Below are 25,470 nucleotides of genomic sequence, written 5' to 3'. Positions count from 1 at the left end.
ACAATTCTGGGTCCTAAACATCTGCTTTTGGAGACCTTTGGCAGGCGTTATGTGCTCTTAATCTGTTCAACAAGCTATATGAGTCACTGCAGACTATGTTACAGTTCAAAGCAAGGAAATACAAAATGTTTTAACAAATGTAATCTCAGTCTTCACTACTATGATGAAGCAGGACACCAGAGAAAGTTATGAAATCATTTATTCCCAGCACGTGGTTGTGTACATCTCCAGCATACGATACTGTGCACATGAGAAGCATCATCATCGACATTAGGCTGCACATGAACGGCGGTCACCTCTCCTGCTCGCACTCTCTCACACACTCAGTCACACAGACAGACAGACTGGGTCAGGCCTTCAGGGGACCAAAACTGCTCACAAGGGTTTGCCTGACTTGGTATCACGTCCGCTCCGTTACTAGTTTTTGAGTGGTTGAGCACAGTTTACTGTGCTGTGGTACTCATGTCCTTGTAAACACCACGAGAGCTACAGTCCTGGCTCTGGTGAGACAGAAAAACGGATGCTTTTGAGTCTTTTTTTTTGTTCTCCTTCTTACAGGTGGACAAGAAGAGGGTGTGGCTGTAGCACTACTGACTACACATCGAGCTTGAGTTTTGTGATTCTTCAGTGCAGACTTGGTCTCTAACATCTTGAAAAAGGAGGGGTTGCACTCACCATGAACCAAATTATCCCCCCCCCTCCCTCCCCCATCTTCCACATGCTCTTTACTAAACAGCAAGCTAAACACAGTTTCATCATACCAACAGGAAAAAGTTCATGACCACTACTGACATAATTTTTTTGCAAGAACAAAAAAATGATACACATGCACACACAGACACACACACGCCATCTGACACTTACAGGCGTGCAATCTGTACACGCTTGCAACGCTGCCAGACATTGTGCACCAAAATCAAAGGGGGTCAACTAAACCTACGGCGACTCCCAGGACCTGTGTGAGACTTCCTGTCACTTTTCGAAGCGCACTCGAAACACATGACCTGCACTTCCTGTGTTCAGCTACATTAAAAACACAAGATTTTGAAGATGGATGTGGAGCTGCCATGATTTTCTACTCTACAGGATAAGACTATTGCAACCAGGCTACCGCAGTGATACGTGTCTACCAGCCTGCTGTGTGTTGGGTTGTTTCTTGCAGAGCAGATCCTGGAATGGAGGGTTTATTATGTACATGCAGCGCACAAGCAACTCCACTAGATGAGGGTTTAATTTACCATCTGATCAATTCTATGAATGCTTCAAGTGACCAAGATGGATAGCGCCAATGATGCTTTTCCTCCAAAAATGCCTATCAATCTGAAACCCGTTTGGTCCACATTATAGTAGGTTTTTAGATAGGCATTGCTGCTCCACACGTCAGTCTTCAAAAGAGGTTTGTTCCTCTTTTTTTTTGCACATTTATGGCCAAAATCCCAGAAGGCGTAAACCACACTCCTCTAAACCAGTGTTTCAGAGTCAGCACAGAAAGCAGAGGAGTCAAAGACGAGGTGCATGTGCACTGTGTTTGTGAATGGTACTAAACGATTGGGTTAAAAAGCCAATATGGCACCAGAAACAAGTAAATTCATTGAGCGCAAGAGAAACCGCTGATCCAGCTGATCCATAAATAAAGCATTAACTAAAAACAGCGCAGGCCAAACAGGACGTACATTGAGAGTAGAGCTGAGTGGGACACGATGATATGGCTGGAAGTCTAAAATCACGTAGGATGACCTCTATGTGATAAGAGTTAATGAAATCAGGCCATCTGACAAAGTCCAAGAAAAACAAAAACTGAATGTTGGCATCAACATCCACAAATGACGTCACTTCCACAAATTTAGCTTGGATATTTCAGGGGTTATCAAGCTCAGCTGATCAATAAATGGTTTATTAAGACAACCCCCGTCAAGGATGTTAAACAAGCAGAGTAAGTTGGGATTCTCCTTTAAGCGAGTTAGTATGTTGAGATTGCATGCTGTTCAGCAGTACAGGTTATCAAATACTGGCCTAGTGCTGGTTGTGTACGATTTGCAACGAGCAATAAGGAAACTCTGCTTTCTTTCCTTCTCCTGCTGGCCAGAACGTCGCTCTCCCCTCTCTCCCGGAGCCTCCCCCCCTCACTTCTCCATCAGAAATCATATAAAAAGACAGAAAAATAAAATACTAAAATCAAAATACATACAACATCATCTTTACCCTAACCCCATACCCCCCCAGTCTCTCCTCTTTTGTCTTGTCTCCTCCGTTAATAGTGTTTTCAATATGAAACAGTGGACACACCCATGTCAGATTCTAACATTTACATGGCTTTAGCGCAGTCTCTCTGCTTTCCATCGAGCGAGTGTTTAGAGAGAACGGGAGGAAGTACGAGGAAAGAGTGGAGGCAGGCAGAGAGGGACAGAGGGAGGCTTCTGCTCCAAAACAGAGGGTGGAGTATTAGCGATGCCATCTGTCCTCCTCACTACTTCAGGATTAGATGGAGTCCTTCACCCAGTTCATCTGGAGGGGAAGCGTGATGGAAGAAGAAGCACATTAAATCCTTGTCAAATATTCATCTACCAGCCTTGTTACAGGCCAAATTACAATACAAGAGGCTACTGATGCATTATGAGCTCACCTTTGACAGTGCTGATCAAAAAACAGCTCTCGTCGGGCAAATTGTAAACCATCTGGACGAGACAAAACAGACAAAGTGAAATCAAATATCCCTGTCAACCTGTAGAAAGAGTGGTTCCTTGGTGTTTTAGTGGTGGCTGACATGAAGGACAGCATTCAGAGTTGAGAGAGGAGGAACAATACAGAGCAGGATGTGCGTGAGAATGTCAATGACATGCAAATAAGTGACAGACAGACAGTAGAGTTGCTGTTCTTGGACAGATGGCATACAAAACAGCTCATTTCTTCCTCTGTACAGAGTGAATTAGTCTCAATCCCAGTCCTGTAGCTCCTGCTCCATCCACTTCAGCTCTATTTTTGCATTCATGTGGACCACGGCCTGACTGAAACTGCATTTTGAGGCACTTTCCTGCACATAGTTTTGAGTGTTTCCCACAGTTTTCCTTCCTGATAAAGAGTCTTCCATAGCTCAGAGTGTCTGTGTGTGTTTGTGTGTTGGTACCTGGTCACTGAGCAGGATGTGTATGCCTGTGGGACCCTGTCTGTACACCTGGTTGATCTTTCCCAGTGGAAGGTTGCACACACACGCCATCTTGCGGATCAGTTCTGCAGCTGTGAGATCCTCTAGGTACAGAGCATGATACACTACACAGAAACAGAGCAGAGTCATGATAATATTCACACCCGCTGCCCGACTGCAGGGATTAATATCAGCGTTACATGCTGTGAAATCGCAGAGCTTGTTCACCGTGTAAACTAGAGGAAATGCTGTGTTCTCCGTTTTCATTGGTGCCATGTCTCTCCAGCAGAGGGCTCTCCCGAGGGGACTCCTGACAGACGTACACGGTCAACCTGGGACGTACCGACCTGCACACACATAATTAATGCAATGAAGAACGCTGGCACCTTCCTCATGCTCATACAGGGGTAAACAAACCCTAATACTGACACGTACCTGGATTTAAGTGCATTGAAGAGTCTGATCCCATCTGCCGGCCCGCAAATCTGGACCAGGTCGTCTCGGGTTAGCTTCAACAAATCAGAACCTGCGCGACAAGTTAGCAGACGGGTCACTTGTGCTGCTGCTGTCACAACATTACATCCATGTTTAAAGGGTGTTTGTGTGTGTACCTGAGAAGTGAGAGAAGAGTCTTGTGTAGGAGTTGAAGCGATTTTTCACCAGCCACTTCTGTGCATCCTGTATGGAGGCAGTGGGGCTCAACTGCTGCAGGAGGACAGAGACACGCAGGGTGTCAATGCACTTCCACACCAGGATCTGAGTTCTACTTTCCGCAACTAATTCAGTCCCGCTGAGCAACCGCACGACGCTGAACGGCTCTTAAGGTTTGATGTGGCTGCAGCTGCACACAGCAGTAGTTTGCAATACTGCTGTAACACTCAATCAGCAGCATTTAATTCAAATTCATGATCATTCCACCTTAAATGGGGGCCATAGCATTAAGCAAAAAACTGGGGCAGCTAAATGGAATTCAGCCACTGTTTATCTTATTATTTAGACCTGTTCTTTTCCTACTGTGACATGTCATAACTTCTGCTTTTCCACCAGTTCATACAGGCGAGAGGAGTGCAGACTAACCTCCGAGTTGCCATGGCTGCCAGGGTCTGCCTGGTGATTGGGTGAGGACGAGTCACTACAACACAAAAGGCGGCGATTAAGAGAGGCGAGACCAACACACACCTTGGTTAAAGGACACACACACACGCAGACTTACCTGTCTGGTACAGAGGAGGTTGTGTAGGTGGACAGTGGAGTGGAGGAGAAGGAGGGAGTAGCTGCCTGGTTGGTGCTGACGTAGGCGTTGTCCAGCCATGGGGAGCACTGAGAGACATATATATATACACACAGAATTAGTCAGACTTACTGGGTTAATTAACGCTACAGGCGAACATCAACTATGCCCAAGCAAAAAGAATTAAGGTGGAGGAAAAGTCAAAGGTGGCTTGGGAAATTAGCTGTGCACCGTCTCCGCCTCGCCTCATGTCAAACACCCGGCATTAAAACATCTCCTTCCCAGCAGCTGAGTTTGGAGTGTCTGCAAGCTTCAGACTACAGCCAGGTGTCTGCAGGGGGCAGACCGTGGGTGGAGTGATGGGGAGCAGGAGTGGAGGAGAGCAGAGCACGGTGCTTACACTGCCTCTCTTGGCCAAGGAGTCGCCACAGTCAGCAGGAAGTGTCCGCTTGCTGGACTTTTTCAGCTCGTGGTCACCTGCATCCTCTATGATGGGTTCAAGTCTTGTCTACATGGAGACACAGAGCAGAGGTTAGCCAGCCAGTGACCAACACATAACACCAGTGTATGACATGTTAAAGTGCTGTTGGAGCAGCAGTGTTTTCCCAATAAAAGCCGTGATAAAACAGCTAACAAACTTCAGTGAAGGACCAGTGCTTTTTTGTACGTTTTAGCTCATGTTCTACAACCTGTGCAGGTTTTATTGTGGGTGTGCGCCACCTCACCTGACACAAAGACCACCTTTGCTAAATGCTAAAACAACAGATGCTTATTGAGTCTACCCTTTGGACTGTGCTCTGCAAATTAAATTGCTTGTGGGATGAGATGCATCAATATTGGTTTAAGACGCATCTCATTTTTACTGCCAACCACTTTCCAAAGCATGACAGGCCTAGTCTGTCCCGAGAAGCCAGTGTTTTCACTTGAAAATTCTGATTGAGAAATGACACTAAATCAGTCTCACACACCTAAAGAAGAGCAAATTGTTGTGAAAGCTTTCCTGAGGTGGTTGATTGACGTGCCTGTGAGAAGATCTACTGTCTGACATCTGTGTGTCAGCTGCTAAACAGCATTTGAATTCAAGAGCGAGTGGTTTGTGGGAAAAAAAAAAAAAAAAAAAATCAAAACCACAAAACAAAAAGAAAGAATGGCAAGAAGGAGCATCATGTGAATTTAGTAGCTTCTTGAAGCAAAATGACTGCTGTTCTGTAGTTTTTTTTAAGGCTCTTCAAAATGGATGAATCCAACGTTTGGTTGGCAGAAAATTCATTGGCAACAAATTTAATAATGGATAATCATTAGTTAGTGTCAACTATGGACTAAAATCTCCAGTTCCAGCTTCTCAAATGTGAGGATTTACTGCTTTTCTCAGCTTTTTTTCTTCTCAGTATTGTTGTTGTCTCCTTGGACTCTGAGACAATACCCGTCAGATGCAGCCAATGGCTGTTTGGATGGTAAACATTCATAAATCTAATTAATACATGCTTGAGAAAATGTTTGGCAGTGATAGAATTGTTTGTTGTACGTCAGCTAAAATACCAGCACGGCAATTTACCTCAACCTGAGCTGTGTAGTGGGCTGCTTTCATAAAACATTTCACTACTCGGATGTACACATTTTCACATGGATATCCCTCCAGATCAAAGCTGAAGCAGTCTGCTTTTTGGTACTTTGGCCTAGTTTGTGTTACGCTCATGCTGCTGTCAGTCCTGACTAACCTGAGCAGCTGTATACTGACCTCTGACAGGATAGTGGTATCATAAGAAGGCTGGTACTTCTCCTTCTCTTGAGGTGTGCGTTTCTCCATCTTCTCCCTGTCGGTCTTTTGCTTACGGTCCGCCCCCTTTGGCTAAACAGGAAGCAGAGAAGAAGAGATGGGAAAAGGAAGACAGGTGTAATAGATCTAATAGGTATAAGACCCCGCCACCTCCGCCACAATGAGAGAATGGGGATGTACCTTAAAGACTTTGATTTGGCAGGAGGCAGAGTGGAGGTGCTCGGTGTACTCTCCACCCTCTCCCTGGGCGAACGTGTCGATCTGGATTCTGAAGGGGACGCCCTTCTCTCCACCGTGCTTCCTGGGAGTGAACTCTGTGCTGATGCAGTGCACCTGCAGACAGCGGGGAGACACGAGCGCGAGTGTGATCAAAATATGCGTTTGATGTGGAAATTGAGTGGCACGCCCAACAGATGGCACAGAAGAGGGCTTATGCGTGTTTGTGCGTGGCTTGTCTGAGGGTGTGTGAAGGGGTGGGTGTGTGTGTGTGTGTGTGTGTGTTACCTGCACAAAAACAGACGTTCTTTTGTTCATGTCCCACAGGAACTCTGCCGCGTTAAGCTGGGAGGGGTGAGTCTTTGGCTCCACAATGCCCACTGACATGGGGATATCTGACACACCGACACACACACACACCGACACACACACACACACACACACACACACACACACACCGACACCCACACCCACACCCACACCCACACACACACACACACACACACACACACACACACACACACACACACACACACACACACACAGATATTTGAACTTCGAATAACACACATGAGATGGTCAAAGTAAACATTTCGTGCCAGGCATCATTACCGATGTCAAGGAGACGGTCGCCTGGACGGTTCCACTTCCAGCCCTCCAGCTGCTGGTGCTCTGTGTACTGCAGCCGGCGGTCATGAAACACCACTCGCACTATGCTCTGCACACACACACACACACACACACACACACACACAAAATGTTGGGTATGAAGTGTACTTGACGTAAGGAAAAAAAAACATTTCCAGTGTCTTTGTCCTACAGCTCTGAGGATCCTCCCACCTTGACCATCTTGTTGTTGAGCTCTGGTAACTCCCCTGGCTTCCTGTTGTCCAACATACGCACTTCATAAGACTGGCCTGAGAGCGAGAGAGAGATCACAAGATAAAATGACAGAGAGAAACATGATGAGTGAGGCAGCAAAAAAAAAATGAGAGGACACTAAACACAAAGCAAGACAGTGAATGCAGCTATCCCCAGCGCTTCAATGGCCTCATTAAAGAGGACAGCTTCTTGTTATGTAATTTAGGTGAGACTGAAAACGAAGCCCATTCACATTTTTTGCTCACTGTATGGTTTAAGGGATCTACTTTCTTTGCTTGGATGATGCAAAGACTTGAGTTGTCCTTTATAATTAGAGAGCCAGTCTCTTTGTGGCAGAATTTATTTACAGAGCTTGAGACGAAGCTCTAGGTTTCCAATGCAGTGTTTTACGCAAAGGCCCATTTACACTGTGCTATTTCTGGGCGGTCCCACACAGAATCTAACAACTGGACAGAAACGTGGCTTTGAGATCTTTGGTTGTTGGATTGCACTGTGAAGACAAGTCCACCAACAGCAGATTCAGAGAGAGCGAAGACAAGCTGCACAAAATCAGCATGACATGTTGCCCCCTTTCTCCCAGTCTGCTTCTCTTTTGAAGTTTTTGTGCCCACACGTTGGCCCAAGCTTGTTTACTGTTGATGCAGATGGGTGCCTCAATTTGATGACATATCTCTTCTTGCATCTTAATTCTTTTTCCTTTTACACTGTAGTGCTACAGGTATTCATCGCAAAAAAAAAAAATAAAATCTGACACAGATTGCTACCAAGACTGTATTAGATCCATCTTGCACTGTGTGATATGCAAAGAACTTCTTAGATTGCTGTGCACCGTGTATGGAGATGCTTTAAGAATTTGTGGTTAAAAAAAAAAAAAAAAGACTAAAAAAGTCAATGTTATACAGCTTTGATTGAGGAAATGCCAATTAAACTTTTCAAGTGAACACAGAGGTATTTTAAATCAGGTTCACACCATCTCAGTGAGGCTCAGCAATCAATATTTGCATCCCAGGACCACTCCCTTCTGCATCCTGACACGGATGACCAGACAATCTTCAAACAGCCCGATCAGCAGTTGAGCAGAAGTTGCATTTTAGCTGCACTAGCAATTCTGTGCAATTCCACATTGGGATATTGCACACTGATGTATAAATTCTGTTAATGCCATGACAAGAGGGCTCAATAATTGACTTCTTGCAATAAAGCATGCAGGGACACACGTCTGCATATGTCGCTGCTTCCCATTAAAAAGAGGATATTGCCAGTTCCCACATTCCTGGTAACCCCTTTAAGTGCCATTTAACAAAATAAATTCCCAATTGTGCAATGAAGCAGTGCAGGGAAGTCGACGGCAAACTGGTGGTGTGTGACATTAAAGTGCTGAGCAGGGGGCAGAAGAGGTCCACATCAGCCATGGTTTCGTTTTACGCTAATTATACTAATGTGCAATAAATTAATGCGGTGATTATTTATTGATGTTAAATGATTGGTGCGTAGCCCTGGAGCACAGAGGTGCGACGTGTATGAGTGAACCATCCCATGTTTAAGTCTTTATGTGCAGTTGAAGTTGTTCAAGTAGAAAAATATGAAGTGACTCAACAACAACAACACGAGGCGATGTTCAATCCAAACTTTGCGGTGCATCTATTGTGTCTCACCTTGGTTTAGGTATGTGAGCGTCTCGTCATGCAGCTTGACAGCAGGCGACGTGGCGGTGCACAGCACATACTGGAATGGGGGATTTTTGGTCTCGCTTTCAGGAGGAAGGCTGGAGTCCTCCTGCTTAAAGATTGGCAGAGCCAGCACATCGCTGAAAGAAGGAGAGAGAGAGAGAGAGAGAGAGAGAGAGAGAGAGAGAGAGAGAGAGAGAGAGAGAGGAAAGAGGAGAGAACACCAACACAAAGTCAGCATGGAAGTGATGCAGAAAAGACACGTAAGAGAACAGAAAGCCCATCAGTAAAGTTGTGGCAGCTTGAAAGTTTTCTGTGAACGGCTTAATTGGTGCATTTTTCTAACCTCTGGCCTCTCAATGTTTTGCCTTAAAAATTCTAAGCTTTTATTGAATCTCCACCACCATGCGGGATCCATCCTGATGGCAACAAAACCAATGTGACCGCCTTAAAAGCAAAGTGAAACCCTGCCCTTATTCCTTAAGACTGGATGTTCTTGTTGAACAACAGCGCTATTATCTCTAAACATACATCAAATTTGTTTGCACCACATCAACTGTTGCATGCTGCACCTTTGTGAAGACAATACTTTACCTTTACCGTGAAATTAAAGGGAATGGCTTATTTTAGACTACGTGACGAAGGCTCTTTGTCGATTAAACGGCTCTCCTATTATGCATGCATGAGGCCGCAGCAGGACAAATGAACATAAACACCCAGAGATAGTCTGAGCTGCTGACACACACTATCTCTCGTACTTGGCAGCCACTCCAGACGACCAACCCATCTTCAGCTCACCCTGACAAATGCTGTGGGAGTGTCAACGGGTGCACAGGGCATGTGCGCTTGCAGATCTTAGTGCCTGCCTGAGCAGAGAAAGAGTTCTGTGCATGCAAACAAATGCAGATCGCTGCATCTCATTACCTGGAAAACTTTTTGGCAAGTCATAATGGCAGACTAAATCAAAGCCAAACTAAAAAAAAAAACAAAAAAACTCAACAATTTCAAGACATTTCTGCAGCACTTTTGTCCAAAGAACGCCTTGCAAACAGCAGCCTGTTGGATTTCCTCAGTCTGAAATCACCTCTCTCGATCACTTGCTGCTGTGTTTTCTCTGCAGAGTGGGTGCCCGGGCAGCGCCAACCTGAGTGCCACAGCCCTGTTGAGCCCTGCTGCCCAGGAAAACTACATTTGCTTCCTGAAATCTGAGGAGCTGGTTCCACTGACACACACTGAGACATTCTGTTCCCACCAGCTGCTGACTCCAAACATGCCCTGCAAACCCACCCCAGCACCACAGATAGCACACCACTCCTGGAGCCACTGACACACATACTCTCTGTTTTCACTAATTCACTTAGACGCAACCCGTCACTTTATTGGTAAACTTGCTTGCTCTCATGAGAGACTGGCACATACCTACGTCATGCTCAGATAAACGCATGCTAAAAGCAGATGGCTGAGGACGTTGCTGATAAGACGCATGCATGTCCTGGGAGCTTCTTGCCTTCAACATACAAATACCATCACCTCCCCTGACCTTTTACATAATACAGCAGATATAAGTGTTACTAATTGAACAGGTGGTTTACAGCAATATCACAGACACACTGTCAACAAGTAGCACTGACTAACCAGTGTGCCCCTGATTCACAAGATGACACATTTAGGAACAAATGTGGGGATCACCTTAACTTAGCATGGAGGAATTTGTTAAAGGGTTGCATGTATTTCCTGCAATTTTGGCATTGTGACAAATACTGTGCATTGCAATTTTGTAGGATTTTTCAAAACCCCTTTTTTTAAGTATTTTATGCATTTTTCTAACACTGTGTTGAGCAATTTGTACTGCAACAAAGCAATTTCCTTGCAGGGATCAATAAAGTTTTCTGGATCTGAATCTCACATTACCTGTAGCGTTAACCCGTTTGATCGATTTAGTACAATACTTTCGGGAATGTAAACAAGTTTTAACATGTTTTAAAAATGGAAATGTGAGCATCTAAAATTAAGGGACAGCTGGACAGACTGCCGCTGAGGAAGACTGCATGATTTGATCAAAAGCTCTAAAACAGCAACTTAATCGTGGACCCTGAGGTGGGATCACTTTGCTAAACTGTGACAAATCTGACCAAGTATTTGACACTAGATACGTAACACTCAGCAGTCAGACAGTGTCAAGTATCAAGAGTTGGCGCTGAATGCTTGGCCTGATTCTCAGGTTTGTTTACTTTTTCTTCAATCAGACATTTACATGTATGATCTATAAATTCTGCAGGTTTGTTGGGAGGTTACACAAAGCCAACAGAAATCTGATAGGCTGGAGAAATCTGACTGAACTTTGATAATCATGGGTCATCAGTCAGAAAAAACACCCACTGTCTCTTATATGCTTACTAGAGTAGAAGATAGTTGAAGAAAAAACACCTTTTATTTCAAAAAAGGGTAGTCAGGAGTTTCAGCTGCATGAGAGGAGAAAGAGGTGCTGAAGCTTCTCCCACTTCTACCTACAAGTCAATTAACCCTTTGGGAACATTTCTAATTGAAAAGACTACAGTCAGGCCCACCACCTTGTCCGTAATGGACAGACTTGTTTCACACACCGCTGACAAACAAACAAAGCCAGAGGCCCCGTGTGATAACTCTGAGGGGCCAAAACAAGGCCTCAACTGCACACTTCCTCTGTGTTATCTTGAAATGTACACAAAGTTTAGCTCTCGATTTGGCAACAGACCCAGAATTTGAGCAACAGTTTAAACCAATATAATGTATTAGTCCCTCACTGCATAACGTGTCCTTCCTTTGCCTTTGTGTGGATTTACAGAAATTAATCTTTGTCCCTGCTCGTGGCACCCTGCAATGACTGCCCTACTCCAAATCCCAAAACAAAGAAAAGCCATCACACTCAGTACAAAGGGAACAACACACACAGGCAGGCGGGTTGTAGTGTTAACTCTTCCAGACAGACTGTGTGTTGATCTCTCAAACGAACCACATCTGTGTAAGGAAGCTGGCATGTTGACTCCGTCTCTAACCTCATGCTGTAGGCTCCAGACCCCAGCTCCTGCCCGATGCCGGACAGGCTGGCATCGAAGTCGTGCACCAGCCCCGACTCTATGGTGGCGTCGTCCATCTTCAGCACCCAGGCCATCGGCCCCAGCTCCTTGTCCTCGGCTTCTACTCGGAGGGCCGCCAGCTTGCTTCAGGTACAAGAGGTCGGCTAGCGAGGAAGTGGGCTCCGCAGCTTCTGAGAGTGACACCGTGAGAGGAAAGTTATGCTGCTAGCCCGTTAGCCGCTCCTTGGCAAGCTGGGCAGGCGAATGTGTAGCTTTCCACAGAGACTGCACGTATCGCCATATCTCCACTCGGGATTTTTTTGAGGGGGCTTTAGTCACACGACACTGTGCTCCACAACTGACAGACTGTCTGAAAGTAACGATAAGTTATTGTCCACTCAGCTTGCAAATGTTAGTCGTGACCGTAGATGCGAGCTTGATTCTCAGCATGCTAACGTTAGCTAACAGCTAGCTAGGCTTTACAAAGGCAACTTAAGAAAGCTAACATGAATCCAGCCGCTCAGTTGTTACCTCGGGCACAGCGTCTTCAAGCAGTTTAGCTACCGTTAGCCCAACAAAATGCAACAAGCAGAGGCGATGGTTTTGTTTTAGTCCACACGCCGCATCCCACGCAGCGTCCGCACAGCTGTTGCTACCTAGCTATCAAGCTAACTAGCATCAACTTCACTTGCTTTGAATCAACTGTGTGATGTCCGGCGATCTAAGAGCAGCTCTCCTCTGGCGCTCCCTGTAACATCCCAAACCGCTCTCCTCTTCTCATCGCGGAGCTGGAACCACCGCTAAGGCTCCCAGTCCTTGAGACGCAGTCCTTTAACCATCCAAAGTGCGGCAATTGACACAAAACCAGGCATCAACATGGCTCCCTCAGCATACAGACTGTCGGTCTATGAAGCCTGCAGGGCTGCCACCGCCAGCCTCAGGAAGGATGCCAGGAGTGCAGCCAACCAATCAAAGCACGCCTTCTGTGCCCAGCGCAAAGGAATGAGCCAATCAGAAGCCTCCGAGCTTCCGTCATTGTGTCCAACTGCAGTTGTGCTCTGCCTCCCAGAAACTATAATACATATACAAAGTCATCTCTGTCGAGAAAGATGAACTCTGAGAGAGTAGAAATACTGTAGATATATGCAACCAGTCCACACAGTGATTAGGCTTTTTTTGTCCAAAAGTGAGAAGAAGCAACAACCAACATAGTTATTCATTAACATCTATTATAGATAACTTAAAATCACTGTGAGGCCATCGACTAGACAAAATAAACATTTCAGTTTTAGGTTTATGAGGTTCATACCGTGTGTAGCTGCCGTCGTGCCTCTGTACGGGTGCTCGGAAGTTTTCAGTGTAAGGCTGCCAGAACAACATCGTGTCCCCGCAACACCTGTCGCTGCAGTGAATCTTAAGCAGAATGAACACAACTCAGCTCGGTACCGAGGAGATCCACACAGGAGTTCATTTTTGTTTAGTGTCAGTGTTGAAGAAAAGGTTGCAGAGAAGTTGGTTGCAGACTTGCTGTCTGGTTAATAATTATCCCCTGGTCGGACCCTGGACGTTGCGCGCGGTCAAGCCTCTGGGAAGCAAAGTGTTTTTTTTCCCCCGAGCAGGGCACGCGCGCTATTTTGGATCGAGGGGGGAAGACCCGCCTCGAGACTTTTCTTAGACACCCTGCGTGATTTTTCTGAGACAATTCAGGGTATGGACGTCAACACAGAGCGTGCAGACAGACGTGCAAAACTCAGTAATGTTCAACAAACTGAGCCAAAAGTCTTTTGGAAAACCTAATGTGAAGCATCATCAGCGACACGCACTTAAAGTTTTACAAATAAAAGTAATCATGCAGAATACCACAATATTATACATATATGTATATTACAGGGTGACTTGAACTACTTTAAATCCTCTGGGGTACTTTATGACAATGCATATTTTGTAAATTCACGTTTCACAAGTAAAACTGAATCTGCAAAATATTAATTCAATAGCAGTTGTACTGTATTAGGAGTATAAAGTAACATGAAATACAAATACTTAGGTACAAGTATCTTAAATGTAATTAGTTACATTCCACCACTAATGTAAGTTTTGAGGGCACGCTGAGTATTAACTGCAGTAAGGAGGCGACTGCTGGGAGGCCGATGATTTACAGGTCAGGCTGGTTCTGCATCTGGGACCCTGTTTGGCTGCACCTAATTTTACAGCCCAGAGACCCTATGCATGAGCCTACAGGAAATTCAACACCTTTCTCAAATAGCTGTCATAACGGTTTATATTTTACGCCACGTGTCTACTAAAAAGTACATGCTGTACACATTTTGCTGCAGGTTTTCTTGTTGCAGCTCTTGTATTTTTTTGTCGTATCAGAGTAAGTTGAATATGTTAAAATGACTTTTGGATTATCTCCCTAAAGAGTAGATGTAATTCCAAGATGGATGGCGACATTACAACCAGCAGTCGTCAGTGTTGATGTGCATGGGAACCAGACGTAAAGACCAGCACGTTTAATATATCCCTTCTGTCATTAATCTCCCTGTTCACCATGGGAATCTTTTCCAGTGCAGAAATCAAAAGGACAGGGCTTTGTCATGATCTGTACAAGTTCTTGATTTTATTGTTTTTGTAAATGCACAGAGGAAACACAACAGTGCAAACTAGAATGTTACAAGAAGAGGAAGGAAAGAAAGACACAATGAAGAGGAGAAAAGGGTGACATGACAGGTTTTCTTCAGAGCTGTAAATAATACATTTCTACAAATTTCTCAGCTGAGAAAACGTAAGTGTTTGTGAGAGAGAGAGACTACTGCACGCGCAACAGAGAGAGAGAGAGAAAATAAAAACAAGGATGGGCACAGGTGCACTTGTGCACCTCCCCGGGGGACTCTCCTAAATGACACTGTTATTGGATATTCCATTTTAATATCATATATAGATACATATCCACTATGTGATAATAAGCCATGTCCTGCCATACTTCATGTAGTAAGCAGCACGCACCCATCTTTCCTCTCCATGTTGCTCAGAAGTGGACTGATCCAAGATGAGCTGGGAGAAATGGAGGACACCATGGATTTTTCTGAAAGGTTCGCATTACGCCAGTCACACTATTCTGACTGTCAATAGGACCCCAATAAAAAGTTTTTTTAAAATTTAGTCTCATGCATAGCCAAGCACACAACGCCTCCTATACTTTGGAATCTGCCTATGTACTGTATTTGCTTTGAGCAGGCATGACCCACAGTGACTCGTGTTAGTGCTGCGCAGGGCTGGTCGGTCGTACCTTTTCGGCTAATCAGCACCTTTTTGAAATAGAGAGAGTGCGTGTGTGTGTGTGTGTGAGAGAGAAAACCACAGACATTTAAAAACCGCTGCAGTAAAACCTCATTGCGTAAAATAAACCCAAACTATGACACAATGTAAATTTACATTCCTGTCTACCTGGCCCCAGTTACTTGCTGTTCAAGAAAGACACAAGGCGGCTCCATTCGTTCGTCTCAGGCCTGTTCTATGAACTTTGCCCTCCCAAAAATGAGAACCATGCAGTTTCACCACTTCCTGTTGACATCAAGATGTTACTCAGAGGGGATGCTGTTGTGTTGAGGATATAAAGGAGCTGGAGAGGACGGACATTTCTCATCTTCATCCTTGAGTGATTAGTGACAGGGTGGATTTAAAGGTTCTGTTCAGTCTGGGATCAGAGTGGATCCTCAGCGATGGTCAGGAGGACTTCAACACTCCTCTCTTCTGCACCATAACTCCCATCTTGCAGTGGGACAGGAAATGTATGAGGACTGTGTGTACCTGTGCCTGTGTATGTGAATGCAAGCGTACGTGTGAATGTCAGCAGTTTGCTCCTGTGAGTGTTAGGATGTGTGTTTTGTTCTCGGTCTGTGTGGCTGTGAGCTCATGAACAGATGTTTATGTTTGGTGGGCAGGGTTGCAGTTCTGTGGTTGCCCTGTGGGAGGGCGCTGTGTCTCCTATAGGCCCTCAGACGGGGGTTCGCTGCCACTGGAGCCTGACTGGGCACGCTTGATGTACAGATTCAACAGCTTCAGCTGGAGAGAGAAAAACAGACATGTAAATGTGTCTCTAGAGGTTGCAAGGAAGTGTGTTCAGAGTGTTTGTTAAATATATGCAGTTTCTCCAGCTGGGTGTCATGCATGATCTTTGTCTTCGCATGACAAGTTTTGTATCTTAGAGGGTTAAAATGGTCCATTTTAAGGGTGTTAAATTACAGCTGACCCCACAATGTTGTTTGTCATATCTGGTGTACATACCTATTGCATCTGATCCTGCCACAGGACTACTGCCTGGCTGTGATGTCATCTGGGACTATAATTTTGATTCCTTTTATGTAATTGCTGTTTTTGCCTTTTTCCCTGGTTTTGCATGCTCTGTAATGTTCTGCTGTCTAATCTATTAATAATAGTAGTTTGAACGCAGAAAGCATTAAAATATTAATTTCAAAAAAGAAAGATGCATTACTGGGAATATGTGGAAGTACAATTGTGCTCTGATATTGAAAAAGAAAATATAATGTAAGAAATGTGCTTTCAACCGGTTCAGTCATATCTTGGTGTGTGAGGACATAAGGCTCTTGCATGGTAACATGGATGAGAAACAACACATTTTCAGCCAACTGGTCCAAGTCCACGTCTCGAATGCTTATAGGTCAGGTTACCTTGCTGCTGGAGAGTTGGCTGAGGTGTGGTTTGAGGTCCTCTCCGATCACTGCGTAAATGGCCACCAAGCAGAACACACAGGCTTTCCTCACACTGCTCTCAGAGTTGTCGTAACCCTGTTCAGCCAGATGAAATAGATCAGAAATCTGCAGGACGCACTGTTCAACACTAAATTGTGATTTTCAGTGTCAAAATAAAGTGTTAAATACATGATATTTCAGTGTGTGTGTGTGTGTGTGTGTGTGTGTGTGGGTGTGTGTGTGCGTTACCTGTATGAGTCCTGGCACTATCTCAGGCAGCAGGCTGATCAGGCCCTCACGGGGAACCCTTTCCACCACTTTGGTCTGCATTTTGATGGCAGCCAGGTTGATGGGGTAGTCAGCTGACTGGATGATGGGACACAACACCTTGATACACTGGTCTGGACTGATGGACAACGCCAACATGGCTGCCGTCTCCTCTGCTGCTCGTACCACCTGCAGGAACACATGCAGACATTATCAGTATTGATGCTATAAAACACTAAACCGGACTCAGATCGCATTTTATTCATCATCTGTGTTAATTTGATGGAAATATATTCATTTGAAAGTAGCAAATGTGGCCATAATGATGCAGTAGACATGCGCACGCTTTGATTCCACTGAACGCTTTGATCATCTCACTAAAACACTTCTGTGCCATGTCTGAAGTTCTCATGATTAATACAGTTTTTAAGTGAACTGATGCGAGTGTTTTTGAGCACACGTACCTCCTTGTGGGGGTCTTTGTGAGCCTCCAGGGCCTTCATGATGGTGAGCTCTGCGTAGTTTTTGAACCTCCAGGGCTGCTTGCTGAGAATCTCCCTCAGCACCCGCAGAGCCAGTGTTCGGATCACGTGCTGGGAGAATTACAAAGGTTGAAGTTTAAAGGAAAGGAATGTAGCCCTCTTTGTCCAGTGTGATCACAGAAATGCAAATGATGAGTGTGTTTACCTCTCTGTCGCCCATTGTTTCGAGCAGGAGCAGCAGGATGGTCTTGAAATGTTCATCCCACACCTGCAGGGTGTTTTCACGAATCAGCTTCAGCAGTTCGCACAGCGCCGCCTTCCTCTCCTCGATGCGCTCGTTGTGATTGGACAACTCCTTCAGCAGCTCGGCCACCAGCTCTGATTGGTCCAGGCTGCTCTCTGTGAAGAGAAAAAACATGGTACAATGATCACATGACTGGTTTTCTGCAATACAGTGTGTCTGTCATTCTGTCAGAGTGTGTCGCGTACCATCAGTGAGATGCTCAGAGTCGTCCATGCTAGTGTCTTTGCGGCTGTGTTTGAAGGGAGAGTCTAAGAAGTGCTCGCGGGCTCCTCGGGGGCTGGAGGAGAGCAGGGGGGTGTTGAGGAGGGAAGTCTTGTTGTCCAGAGCCATGCGGCCTCCGTCCATCAAATCTGACACTCTGCTGTCTGTCGCGCTGTCCCCCTGCGAAGAGGCAATCAAAGTGTTTAAGACTTTCGGGTACTTTCACTGTATTTTGGTTCATTTGGTCCAGACGAAAGAAATTGATTACAATAATTACAATAAAAATATTGATACACATGCAGATGGATTTAATAGCAGTAAACCTTTTGAATTCATGTTAAATGAAGTTAATCTACTTCGCTTTCACACTACAAACAAACTGAACCAAAGTGTGCTTGGAACCAGACCCAGAACTCCCATTTCAGGCAGTCTTGGTCCAGTTGTTTCATCTGCATGTGGCTCTACATGAGAGCCTTCACAGCAGTACTTAACACGTTAGGTGTGAACGCATCTGAAAATGCTGTTTTTTTTGTTTGTTTTTTTGCAGGTGCAGACACTGGTCAAAACTAAGGAAAAACACATTCTTAGTTTCACTTTCCAGATTTACTCATCTGGATTGCTTCAAGGTACAGGACCAGGAAAATCTGCTTTAGTTGTTGGTTTTGTTATTTAAAAATTTTCTGTCTATATGTACACTCGAACCAGTGAATGCCACCATCTGAGAGGTGGTTTGATGAGTCAGGTGTGCTGTGATTGGCAGGCTGATGACATGTGGGCTGCTAAGATTTCAGATGCACTTCGTGAGGAAAATGTCAAGAGGTCACGCCCCTGTACGAGAGTACACCGTGTCCTTGATATGGGGCTGGAGTTTTCGGGAGGGTCTGCAATAAGACCTGGCATGAAGTCTGCAGTCGTAAATTTGGACTGAACCAGCAGAGCATCTACATAAGCGCTAGTGGAAATATAAAAGGGAAGCTTCTTGTTGAGAAAATCCTGTCAGTGTGATTTTCAGCAGCTGACATCATAACAAACAATAAACATGATTTTATCAGTGGCTGAAGAGGATTAAGCTCAGGGTCATCTGTCCCATAAACACTGAATGTATGCCTCTCAGTTCCCACGCTACAGGGGGAGTGCTGGAACAGATCAGATGTCAGGGTCAGATACAGTTCATGTAGGTAGCTGTGTCTGTGTGTCTGTGTGTGTGTGTATAGGCCTTTGAAAGCATCAGTGTGGTACAGGGTATACAATAGTATATGGTGGCAACCTATTCATTTTTCAGTTGACATTGTGTATACCCACTTCTAAATCTCCTCTGACATACATGTGGAGGTTTTGTGAAGGCATGAGGAGTGATGACTGGTCAGGGTAAGAATATCAGGGTTCTGTGGTTCGGGCCATAAATTTAGTAATTACGTGGTACTTGTATGGCTGCTTGTATGAAGAGCATTAAACAGTGCAGTTCAGTAAGTGTATTTCTGGTGTATTGTCCTCAAAAAGAGCTTTGGTGTTGTACCAAAACAAAGTAATCTGACTTTACTATCAGTATCAGTTTCAGCAATCCCTGCATAAAATGGGACTCACTTGGTCGTGAACCAATCTGTGTTCATGACAGCAGTGTTTCATTGCTATATCAACACTGAGCAACTGTACTGATCTATCATCTTATATATCAATGCGCGTGAATGCCAAAGCTTCATCAAAAAATACTGTCAGACTACAACAGCTGACTTAACGAGTTTTGTAATCATGAGGGCCCTCCCTGGCACCTTGGTAATATTTAAGCCAGTTCTTCAACACTTGAACATGGCTGCTCTCCTCCATACAAACATCTGTAAATATTTCACTTTTGTTCTCATTCACAGTCACGTCGCCATTCCTGAGTATGAAAAGATCACGCTCACTTAAAACCAAAGCTGATGCTGATGGCTGCAGAAAAAAACTTCCATGTCAGCCTTGACAAATGCTAATGTACACTTGCGTCAACGACTTCCATCTGTCTGCTCCACTGACCTCTTCTCCCTCCCGCCGTTGGACCGGCTCATTCATGTCCTCTTGGCTGCGGACGCTGAAATTCTGGATTGCCTCAGTGACACCTTTCAGCGAGCTGTAGATGTCCTCTGAGTTCATGTTCTCTGTGTCGTAGTCAAATGCACTGCAAGCAAACGAGACAAAAAAAAGCGGACGCTGAGCCAGGGCCAGCCAGACCTCAGACTGAGAGCTCAATGTCACCCCAGATATACCCCACGTATGATACGTATTTCACAAACAGCATTGATCATGTATGAATAATTGTGCATCTCAAGGCTATTTCTTTTTACATCAACTGGAGACACGGAGGAGAAGAAGAAACATGCTGGGTTATGCTGATACTACTGAGCTAATGTGGTTTAAGTGACATGAACACCAGCAGACTTTACTCTTTTCTACTGTGCACATCTTGACCTGTGCTCATGCTAAAGTGTCAATGATTGTCAGATGGATTTTCCATTTTCATGATGTGTGATAAGACCTGTCAGTGTGTTTTTTTACGAGAAATGTGTGTGTGTGTGTGTGTGTGTGTGTGTGTGTGTGTGTAACCTTGGTGAGGGGGTGTTCTGGGAGGTGTTGGTAGGGGAAGTGACCGGGCTGGACCAGCTGGCTGGAGATCGGGGGGTGTGGCGCGTGAGAGGGCTGCCCATTGGCGCCTGAGAAGTGACAAAAAAAAAAAAAAAAACAAGTTAGAAAGCCATTCTTGTTAAGGTGTAATGATTGAAAACTGTAGCATGTGTGACTGAAACACTGCGTGGATTGACAGACTTAGTGTGTGTGTTCACCTGTGCAACACCGCCAGTATTCTTCAGGTGGTTTTGAAGCAGCTTGGTGGCTCCGTCCTGAAAGGTTTTGGGCAGAGCTGCCAGCAGCATGGTGAACTCTGGTGTGTTGAGCTGGAACAATGAGATTAACACCGACTGGGCTGCCTGCAACACACAGAATACACCCCTCTCAGTTAGATGGCTTCTGGAAGAATCTCCACTGTCTTTCCTGTGTTTGTGTCTATTAGTGAATGAAAGAGGGCTGCATTTCTTTCCAATAACGTGAGAATTATCTGTGGGATTAACTGTTAAAAGGAGGCTTTAGAGTGTTTGTGTTTCAGCACCTTTCTGACATCAGAGCTCTTGGGTTCAGTCGTCCAGGTGATGATGCGGGAGACGGCCAGCCGAGTCTCACTGGAGTTCACAAAGTCTGGAGCTTCCATCTGTAACGTCAGCGTCTCGATATACTTCAGGATGGCCACCTTCACCTGCAATACAAAAGCACACATTTAGAAAAATCATTTGTAAGTTGACTGATAACACAAGAAACGGCATGGCCAATATTCACCTGCAAAAACACAAATACAGTAAAACTATAAAACACACACACACGACTAAGTGACTGACAATGTCCACAGTCAGCCATGTACAGCCACAGCAGATTGTGCATCTCTTGTCGCTCTGAAAATCAAATGATGAATCAGTGAGAAAAGATCAAAATGCATTCATGATCATGCTTTATAAAAAAAAAAGAAAAGAAAAGAAAAGAGATGACAAATGGCAAACAAAGGAACCAATAAATGCAAACATTCGCCGCAGGCTCCGAAACGCCACAACAACTGAATCCTGTCCTGATTTTCCTCCACCTCCCTCTCCTTTTCCGTCTCTCTACATATGCACCTCAAGGACCAGAACTTCCTCCGAATCACTTAGCAGCAGCGTGCGCACCATATAATTGCTCCCCCCGGAGCGCACTGACCTGGGAGGACTGGCTCCAGGCTGCGGCCTGCTCGTCTATAGAGCAGGCGTGGCGGCGCGCTCTGGGGGGAAACAATTTTACCCCGGACCCTCCCCTGCCTCGCCCTCGCCCGCAACACGAGCTCCGAACAGGCTTCAGAGAGAGAGAGGAGAAGCACCGCGTCAATCAACGGAGAAAGAAGGGGAGATGGGGACAGGGGAGGGCAGGGGGGGACAAGAGGGGAGAAGGTGGGTGGGGTGGGGGTGGGGTGCAGAGAATTTAAGAGGAGTAAAAAAGAAGGGAAGTAGGCTTGGGCGAACCAGAAATATTATATAATTCTGAAAATCTGGCAATATATTTTATCGTTTAGGCCACAAGAGGGCAGCAAAGAGTGTTGATGTCTAGTTAACCAATGCAAATCAAGTGGTTTATGAGGCTTCATGCAACAGTTTATGCTCTCTGTAATGGCTGGCGTGCTGCTGAAATGCTCTGCGGTATTAACATCCCTATAATGTACGCTTACTGTTGTCATGGATATAAGGAAAGTGCACAGGTTGATCTTGCATGCACCTCAGGTCTGTCTTCAGGCTTCAATTTGCATTTTTTTCTGCGCAATATTGACATATATTATAGTTTTTGGAAAGTCTAGTAGTTGCATGTCGTTCCTTTGTCTGTCTAATTGATACCATGCTTTAGTTTTACAGTATAATTACTGCAGTATTGAATTTTACTTCATTGAACATTAAGGCTGCCTGGGTGGGTGGATGGGTTTTTGAATTTTTGGGTATATCTTTGTTGTTTCCATTTTTTTTCCCCCGTTGTGATTTGTAAAATATGATTAATTATATTAATTAAAACACAGGTTCTTGTGTGCCATCCTTCATATTTCGGCCTCACCGATTTGCAACATATCCTACAAAGATGTTTCTACTGTCTCATGGTATGAAGTACATTTTCATACTGCCCTCTCCTAGGCTGTGAGGTCATGCTATGAGCTAATAGAGACTTTAAACATCTGAGAACAAGTTTCTGGACTATTATGAGTTTTTTCAGATGAGTCATTCTGCTCTAAATTTTGTCTTGAGGAAATTTTAAATTTGGGAGAGAAGGGTGAAATTGTGGTGCTGATAGTATCTTTCATTGCCCAAGCCTAGCTGGAAGGCAGACTGATAAGGAATGAGGAAGTCATGAGTATGGGGTGAAACATCAGGCAGGGAAGGGTGTGCGAGGCGGGAAGTGTGACAGAGAGATAAAGGGTCGGGAAATCAAGGAGTGAGGGGTGAAGGTGTGGGGATTGGGGGGTGTGGGTGACCCTTGTCAGGCAAGTTGTTGCTCCAAGGGAAGGGTTAGTGAGGGAGAGAGAGGAGGAAAGTATGAGAGGATGGGAAGAAAAGTTCGAGGAGGAAAGCTTGAAGGGAGTGTCCACACTGACGCAGGCAAAAAAAGCCAGTGGAGTGGCGACATCACTCACTATCCAATCACAGCCCAGGATTCAGGGTTTTGTGGGGTTTTAAGGCAGCTCCAGCATGGGCAGGCATGAGGTCACATCAGTTCAACAGTTACCATGGTTACACAGTCCCTGAGTGTCCAGCCTCATTTCCGTCCTTCCCTCCCTTACTCAGATCATCACACACCCTGCTCTCTCGTTAAACACTCTCTCAGCACACGCACGCACACACACACATCATTTACCTTGAGGTTGGGCGTCTGTGTCTGGTCTACAGTGAACCTCATGAGAATAGTAAACTGGAGGTCGTTGGGGAAAGACTCTCTGTCAGAGAGAAAGAAGACAACCTAATTAAACTTCCAGCGCACACAGAAACATCTCAAGAGTACAGGATCATGACGGGTTAAGATAAATTACTGCATTAGACCAAGAGTCAGAGGTAAAAGTACTTGTTATTACGTGTTATTGCCCTTTCTCTGGCATAAACTACCATTTCTGTATGTGTAAAAACACAAGCGAGAAGGAAGTATTGATCCTCAGAGGCCTTCGATTCCTTTCAAGTTATCAATTATTCTCACTCCATGCTCAAATACAATATTACCAGATACTGAGTGTATCTTTTATGTTTTAAGGTCTATCTGTATGTAAGTGTGACACGCACCGTGTGACATCCAGGGCTCTCTGAACTTTGGCCTGTACGGAGCCCAGCAGGTCGGCTCCCATCTTCTTCAGCAGCTGTGTGAGCAGGACGAACAACCAGTCCTGCAGATCCTCCTTATGGACCTGGATGAAATCTACCAGTGTCTCCAGGAACATGCTGAACACCTAAACACACACACACGGCTTGGATCACGCAGTGACTCGTTTAAGGATTCATACGTTTCATGCGCACAGTCATGCATACGAGTCCTGCATTTAAACTGTATTTACAGGTTATGTTGAAGCATCATGTGAAGTTAGTTGTTATTTACTCATCATTACAGCAGCTCACCGTCATTCCCAATCACCAATCAAGCTTAAAATCACCCAAATCCCAAACTAATAATAGATATTAGATGACACCACAATGAGACAGTTACTTGACAATTAACAAACACCAATCAGACTGTGTGACAACTGTCTCTACATGCCAGTGGTGGATTTCAGCAGGACGATGTAGGTACAGGCAACATTATATGAGGTAGGTTAGTGAGAGATTGTTATGTTGTTGCCCTGGTAACTGGTTATCCAATCAGATTAATGAAGCAGATATTCATCCAAACATAGATACAGTAACACTGATTGGCCAAACTTACTCTCTACAGAGAGTTCCAGGGTGGGGTGGCATGGGGGGGAGAGAGAGACACATCTGTTAGCATCCTGAGAAAAAAACACCTGTGTACTCAGTGTGACTGTTTGCTCACAATCTTGATTTTCAATACAACATTTGCAAAAATGGAAACAGAATCAAACAGACAAGAGCGACAACAGCTTTAAAAAAGTGTAGTGGTGTTTTGTGCACACTTGGAAACACCTGAGAACTGAGCGAGAAGTTGAAAAACATGGGAGATGAAAAGTGGGAAAAGTGTGGGACAGATAGATGAAGGCAGGATCCATGGTGAGATGCAGTACCTTGAAGGAGGCTGAGCTTATACCGGATTCTGCTGTGCCGTACACCCTGCCGGAGTCTCGCTGAAATTCATCAAATCGTCATATGTCAAACGAAGGGAAAGTGAGGAGGGCGCTCACACGCCTTACGACACGTGTGAGGCAACGGGCACTCAAAAAACGGCCAAAGAGAAGTGGCAGTGTTAGAGAGGTCGAACCGCAGCTGGTTAGTCAGAGAGAAGAGCTGGCAGCCCACATACTTGTCTGTGCATCGGAGTGAGTCTGAGTGTGTGTGCGGTCAGTGTCGTCGCCTCAGACTGCAGGGAGGGAGGGAGGCAGGGAGGGGAAATAGTGGCAGCGAATGCAGTGAGCACAGCCAGCGGACTGGCTGCAGTGACAGAGCAATCCCACAGGGTGGCGGAGAGTGTGAGGTCACACTCAGACGTGGCATGCCGTTAGAAAACAATCCGTCGCGCACTCTGCATGCCTGTGTTTATTTTTGAGAGTGTATATCTTTGTGTGTGGACATCTGAGAACACAATGTGACCTGTTTATCCCGTCTTAATCTCTGAACTTATTCAAAGGAACATCCGTGGCTGTTAAAATGTATCTGGGTGGATTAACAAATAGATCCTTGTTTGTGTTTTGGCAGAATCCGGTACAGTGAGGGATGGTGGGATAAACAAAACCAAAGTGGGTGAATAATGACATCTGTTTGAAATGATACTGGAAATGACTGCTGTGTG

General features: G+C 45.1%; 2 protein-coding genes across 4 annotated transcripts in view; both read right to left on the bottom strand.

The window, feature by feature from the left end:
* Positions 1 to 181: 181 nt before the first annotated feature.
* ubp1 (upstream binding protein 1) lies at positions 182 to 12,919 on the bottom strand. The gene is made up of 16 exons (XM_070984156.1): positions 11,951 to 12,919; positions 8,904 to 9,055; positions 7,207 to 7,283; positions 6,979 to 7,084; positions 6,655 to 6,761; positions 6,331 to 6,483; positions 6,112 to 6,222; positions 4,774 to 4,881; positions 4,356 to 4,462; positions 4,220 to 4,274; positions 3,754 to 3,847; positions 3,578 to 3,668; positions 3,371 to 3,489; positions 3,125 to 3,267; positions 2,624 to 2,675; positions 182 to 2,505 (listed from the first exon to the last, which is right to left on the bottom strand). Exons 1-16 carry the CDS (start codon positions 12,064 to 12,066, stop codon positions 2,468 to 2,470), a joined length of 1,629 nt encoding a protein of 542 aa, XP_070840257.1. The 5' UTR covers positions 12,067 to 12,919; the 3' UTR covers positions 182 to 2,467.
* Positions 12,920 to 14,568: 1,649 nt separating this feature from the next.
* clasp2 (cytoplasmic linker associated protein 2) overlaps positions 14,569 to 25,470 on the bottom strand; it is a 54,461-nt gene continuing 43,559 nt past the window's right edge. For all 3 annotated transcript variants that reach the window (XM_070984159.1, XM_070984160.1, XM_070984161.1), the window contains 14 exons: positions 24,749 to 24,808; positions 24,433 to 24,435; positions 23,799 to 23,962; positions 23,383 to 23,461; positions 21,077 to 21,220; positions 20,754 to 20,897; positions 20,518 to 20,624; positions 19,951 to 20,092; positions 17,922 to 18,117; positions 17,638 to 17,831; positions 17,415 to 17,543; positions 16,933 to 17,139; positions 16,663 to 16,779; positions 14,569 to 16,036 (listed from right to left, as the gene is read on the bottom strand). In XM_070984159.1, the coding sequence (XP_070840260.1) occupies positions 15,959 to 16,036; positions 16,663 to 16,779; positions 16,933 to 17,139; positions 17,415 to 17,543; positions 17,638 to 17,831; positions 17,922 to 18,117; positions 19,951 to 20,092; positions 20,518 to 20,624; positions 20,754 to 20,897; positions 21,077 to 21,220; positions 23,383 to 23,461; positions 23,799 to 23,962; positions 24,433 to 24,435; positions 24,749 to 24,808 (1,764 nt within the window). In that variant the 3' untranslated portion in view covers positions 14,569 to 15,958. The remainder of the gene's footprint in view (positions 16,037 to 16,662; positions 16,780 to 16,932; positions 17,140 to 17,414; positions 17,544 to 17,637; positions 17,832 to 17,921; positions 18,118 to 19,950; positions 20,093 to 20,517; positions 20,625 to 20,753; positions 20,898 to 21,076; positions 21,221 to 23,382; positions 23,462 to 23,798; positions 23,963 to 24,432; positions 24,436 to 24,748; positions 24,809 to 25,470) is intronic.

This window comes from Chaetodon trifascialis, chromosome 17 (assembly GCF_039877785.1).
Source record: "Chaetodon trifascialis isolate fChaTrf1 chromosome 17, fChaTrf1.hap1, whole genome shotgun sequence".
NCBI classification, from domain to species: Eukaryota; Metazoa; Chordata; class Actinopteri; order Chaetodontiformes; family Chaetodontidae; genus Chaetodon; species Chaetodon trifascialis.
Note: the sequence above shows the minus strand (reverse complement) of the source record. Positions and strands in the feature narration are given on the sequence as shown.

Coding starts and splice junctions, on each gene's coding strand:
- ubp1 (XM_070984156.1), bottom strand. CDS start 12,066: ATGGCCTGGGTGCTGAAGATGGACGACGCCACCATAGAGTCGGGGCTG. Junction 2,676..3,124: donor ACATCCTGCTCAGTGACCAG/GTACCAACACAC, acceptor TGTCTCGTCCAG/ATGGTTTACAATTTGCCCGA. Junction 2,506..2,623: donor TTTGATCAGCACTGTCAAAG/GTGAGCTCATAA, acceptor CTTCCCCTCCAG/ATGAACTGGGTGAAGGACTC.